We start from the raw sequence: 5,000 nt of genomic DNA, 5'->3' as shown, positions 1-5,000 counted from the left end.
CTGCCAGGGTGGGTGTGGCTGCTGAGGGGCGGGGCAGAGAAGAGAAACCACACCCCTTAGAGAATCATGATGCAATGAAACCCAACACCAATAAAACATCTAGAACATTTAATACAACTCACCAACGTCTGTGTGTCATCATTGCTCTCACCTGGTCTCTTTTTCACACACACACACACACACACAATGTGCCAGTGTGTCCATGTAGTCGGAGTGTTAATGTGTGTGTCCCTTTAAGACCCTTGACAGGGTTTTCAGTGTCCACTCACAAACACAAGTAAACATCTTACACAGAGTTTTCAGTGTCAATACACACACACACACACACACACACACACACACACACACAGGGAAACAGAGTGACATTTTCAACCCCCAACACACAAAAAGTTGGGACATTGTGTAAAATGCAAATAAAAACAATGTGATAATCTCATAAACCCAATTTGTCAATCTGCAAATCTCATATTTAGCTGCAAAAAGAACATAGACAACATATCAAATGAGAAAAATATCAAATTTGAGTATTTCATGGAAAATATATGTTCAATTTGAATTTGATGCCAGCAACATGTTTTTAAAAAAGTTGGGACGGGAGCAACAAAATGCTGGAAAAGTTGTGTACTGATAAAGACAACAATACGTGTAATGTTTCACAAATTATTATGGAAACTGGCACCACGACTCTGATGATAAAAAATCATCAGAGAGGAAGAGTCTCTTAGAAGTAAAGATGTAGGGGTATGCATCACTCTGTAAACCTGTGTGGACAAATGACGAAACAATATACTGTAATTATAATGCTTCTTTAACATGAAATTGCAAAGTATTTGGGGATTTCATCATCATATGAAGTAAAGTAAAAATATGAAGACCAGCAGGCCACACAACTGAGAAAGAGTGTTATAGACATACTTATATAGTATATATTTCAAGTAAGAATTATAATCATAATATAAAGCTACATATGAATGCCAATCATAATATAAAGCTACATATGAATGCTAATCATAATATAAAGCTAAATATGAATTATAATCTTAATAATATAAAGCTACATATGAGTTATAATCATAATATAAAGCTATAATAATATAAAGTCATGTAACCTCAGTCAGCCGCGCCCACACAAGAACTCTGGCTGCCTCTGGGGTCAATATACAGCAATGGCAACCATCGAAACACTCACTCACTCACACACACACACCTCAAACACTCTCTCACACGCACACACACACACGCACACATACGTACGTCAAACACTCACACATACAACTCTTACACACACACACACACAGGGTTCCAGTAATGGGATATCGATCAGGTCCTGATGATGTGATATGCTGCAGAGGGAGGGGTGGAGATTGTGTGCTGCAAGGGCATCACCATGGCAACCTAGATGAGGTCTGCACAGAAATTGTTTTTGTGGCGCCCAGGTCAGAGGTTAAATGTGTCAGCTCCGGAGTGGGGGAGGTCAGAGGGTAAATGTGTCAGCGCTGGAGTGTGTGTGTGTGTGTGTGTGTGTGGGGGGGGACAGGGAGGGGGTATCCTACAGCCGCAACTCCCTCAACTCTCAGCTCCAGAACAGGGAGCTCTGAACGAAAGGGATTCGCTCGGCTCAGGTCAAGAACGGCCCTATCAGAGATAAGTGTTGAAGGAACCTGCTCAGCTCCAGAACAGTTCTAAAGGGGCCCGTTGTGATCCAGAACATCTCTGATCAATCTCTGAGATCCATACTAAAGCGACCCTGTCCAGGTCCAGATTTAGAACAGTTCTACAGGGGCCCGTTCACACACACACACACACACACACACACACACAGAGCATTTTGTAACAGGCATGTAGATTTATTGCACGTCCCATTTGTTTATTGTACAAAATAAGGAGCAAAGCATTTCAGAGCCACAGAGGTAAACATGTGCACCGAAAGAGAAGATTTAATGGCCAGTGGCAAAGGCCAAGACTACCATACACCAAGCTAGAGTCAGCTAATCTATGCTAAACTATGCTAATCTTAAAGGAGCTCAACTAACTCTACCGATCCATCTACTTATTAAGCGAATCTATCAGCACACAATCAGCTCTATCGATCATTGAGTAGACATGAGTAGTGAGCCACCGATATAAACATGTGTGCACACATTGGTTTAGTTTTGTACATAATGCAAAGCATTTGACCTTTTTTAAGTAACTTCATTATGATCAATCGCTTAACAAGTTTAGGCACAACTTTCACATCACAACAAAAACACTTGCACTGATGTAATACCGCTGTCCTCTTCGACTGGCATCAGGGCCGCATCAGGGCCACATCAGGGCCGCTTGCGGTCCATTCAGGACAAGCAGCGAAAACTAGATGCCATGCATCTATCATCATACATACTAGCTGTGCTGTCTCATTCTACACATACATACATCTACAAGTATAGCGTATACCATAAACACTAGCTGTGCTATGACAGCTGTGCTATAAAGTGGACTGTGTGTGTGTGTGTGTGTGTGTGTGTATGTTAGTATGGAGCACTCCAGAGCCATATCTGCTCATGTTATAGTCTAATCAACTAGCACAGGAGCGGGGTGTGTGTGTACATGTTAGTATGGTCACATGAGCAGCTGGTTAGTCTGTATGTCCACATGTGGAATGGTCCATATCTTGTGTTACCATAGAGTAGGCAAACACAGTGTATTCTGGGTAAATATGAGGTTCAAGAAGGGGTGCATTCTAGGTAAAGAGGAGATTTGACCTTTCAATGCATTCTGGGTAAATAGGAGGCTTGAGAAGAAGTGAATTCTGGGTAAATAGGAGGCTTGAGAAGAGGTGCATTCTGGATAAATAGGAGGCATGAGAAGCTGAAAGGTCAGAATAAAGGTCACGACTCTAGACCGGTTCCATCAAGAGGTCCTCCATGTCTGATGACTCCAGCTCACGGAAAGCAGCATGGGAGCCAATTACAGCCAGCGTGGCACCTGAGTGACAGCATAGAAAGCCAATCAGAGAGGCAGGCCGGGTCACACATTATAAACAGGGTACATCTGTCTATGAGACAAGCAATGCACACTCATATTCAAACACTATTCTTCTCTAACACACACACACACACTCTGTCACCAGTAGTATTGTTGTAGTGTGTATGTACGTGTGTGTGTAAGCAACACTCACCCAGAACCCAGAAGACAGCGGCACCAGCTCCAGCCAACCAGAACACAGGGAAGGAGACCCCACCAGCCAATCCCAACTGGTGGCCCTGCGTTAGCTCCCGCCCTACAACAAAGGAGGCGGAGCAACATGAGGTTACAGGACCAATCATAGCATAGGAGAATAACACCAACCAGACATCCACTAGCTGGCATACACAGCCACACATACAGACAGGCAGGCAGACACACACACAGAAAAACAGAAAGAGACTCAGACAGACTAGACTAGACAGGGAGACAGACAGGCAGACAGACAGACAGACTAACAGGGAATCAGACAAACACACACACTCACCAAACACAACAAGCTTATTCTCCAGAGACTTGAGGTGGATGATGTAGTATGCTCCAGCAAACACGGCCAAGGCGATCAACAGCATGGGTGAGCTGATACTGCAACACATCAACACATCAACAGCATGGGCACGCTGATACTGGGGGGGTAGATGTACTCTTTAGGTGTTTGAAAAATGTTTTGTGTGTGTGTGTGTGTGTGTGTGTCTGTGCAGTGAAGTATTAGTCCCAAGAAGATTAAGGTGTAGTTGCTGTGGTATGTGTGTGTGTGTGACGATTCAAAGCGAGTGGGAGTGGGGGTGATGTCACAGTTTGATGATGTAGTGCCACAGATCTGTGATGTAGATGATGTAGGTTCAAAGATCTTTGCCTTTTGTGTGTGTGTGTGTGTGTGTGTGTGTGTCATGATGACTCTTCCCCATGGTATGAATTTCAGCTAGATCGCCATATAGTCACCTTTTAACCTACTGTATACACCTTCTATGTGGTAATTGAATTTACATTATTGTGATTAGGAATATCTCGCAGCTGCAAATATATTATTGCCCGATAAGTGTTAAAATTGAAATATTATTATTGTTCCAAATTTTCGGTTGATAATTTGTGCCGATATTTTTTAAAGCCCTAATTTCCCAAATACATAAATACTTCCCAAATACTCTGGCTACACTGAGCTAGGTTGGCTACTTACTCCTCAAAATAATGTCTGTGGTGTGGATGTATTTCACCATTCTAACCATTCTAAGATCTGTGGATCTGAGTTGATACTGTGCAGCCCAAAATCCTCTCGTTAATGATCCTCTGTTTAACCCCCGCAGAGCGGAGCCGTTATAGCCGTTATTCAGCGTTTACTCCATAGATATGAAAACGTTTCACACTGTCGCTGGCCACTCACTCGCAACTCACTGATGTCTCGTTCACCTTAAAGGAGCTATTTTGCTGACTGCTGTACCATTAAGGACTATGAGTTCTGTCCATCATCTGTCGGTAGGTAAAATTACTGCAATTAAATGATGCTTATTAAATGCTGTCCCCAAATCACTTTTCACCAATATTTTTTCAAGAGTAATATTATTGATTATGGTATCGGTATCGGGCACAACAAACCGATAAATATTGGTTATCGTTATTGGCCCTAAAATTCCATATCGGTGCAACTCTAATTCTAATATGAGATTACCTATATCGCGATATGACATTATGATCATATCGCACATGCCTAGTGTGTGTGTGTGTGTGTGTGTGTGTGTGTCTTACATGCAGTAGAGTATTAGTCCCAGGAAAATGAAGGTGTAGTTGCTGTGGTAGGTGTCCAGATTGCGGACGACACGCTGGCAGACCTCCCCGAAGTTGCGAGGCTTGGAGAACTTGCGTTGGTCCACAAACGTGGCCCAGGGACGAATGGACTTCCGGCGCCGGTCAAACCACTCCTTCGCCATGGTCCCCGACATGCCTTTCACCATCCACAGTCTACAGTGGCAGAGAAGGACAGGGATATTACACACACA

At 43.2% G+C, this 5,000-nt stretch overlaps 1 protein-coding gene across 2 annotated transcripts in view; it reads right to left on the bottom strand.

The window, feature by feature from the left end:
- Positions 1-1,826: 1,826 nt before the first annotated feature.
- rabac1 (Rab acceptor 1 (prenylated)) overlaps positions 1,827-5,000 on the bottom strand; it is a 7,576-nt gene continuing 4,402 nt past the window's right edge. For both annotated transcript variants that reach the window (XM_048260811.1, XM_048260810.1), the window contains 4 exons: positions 4,750-4,962; positions 3,494-3,591; positions 3,161-3,262; positions 1,827-2,967 (listed from right to left, as the gene is read on the bottom strand). In XM_048260811.1, coding sequence (XP_048116768.1) covers positions 2,879-2,967; positions 3,161-3,262; positions 3,494-3,591; positions 4,750-4,962 — 502 coding nt within the window. In that variant the 3' untranslated portion in view covers positions 1,827-2,878. The remainder of the gene's footprint in view (positions 2,968-3,160; positions 3,263-3,493; positions 3,592-4,749; positions 4,963-5,000) is intronic.

Source organism: Alosa alosa, chromosome 13 (genome assembly GCF_017589495.1).
Source record: "Alosa alosa isolate M-15738 ecotype Scorff River chromosome 13, AALO_Geno_1.1, whole genome shotgun sequence".
NCBI lineage: Eukaryota > Metazoa > Chordata > Actinopteri > Clupeiformes > Clupeidae > Alosa > Alosa alosa.
This window is presented reverse-complemented; position numbering and strand designations above follow the sequence as displayed.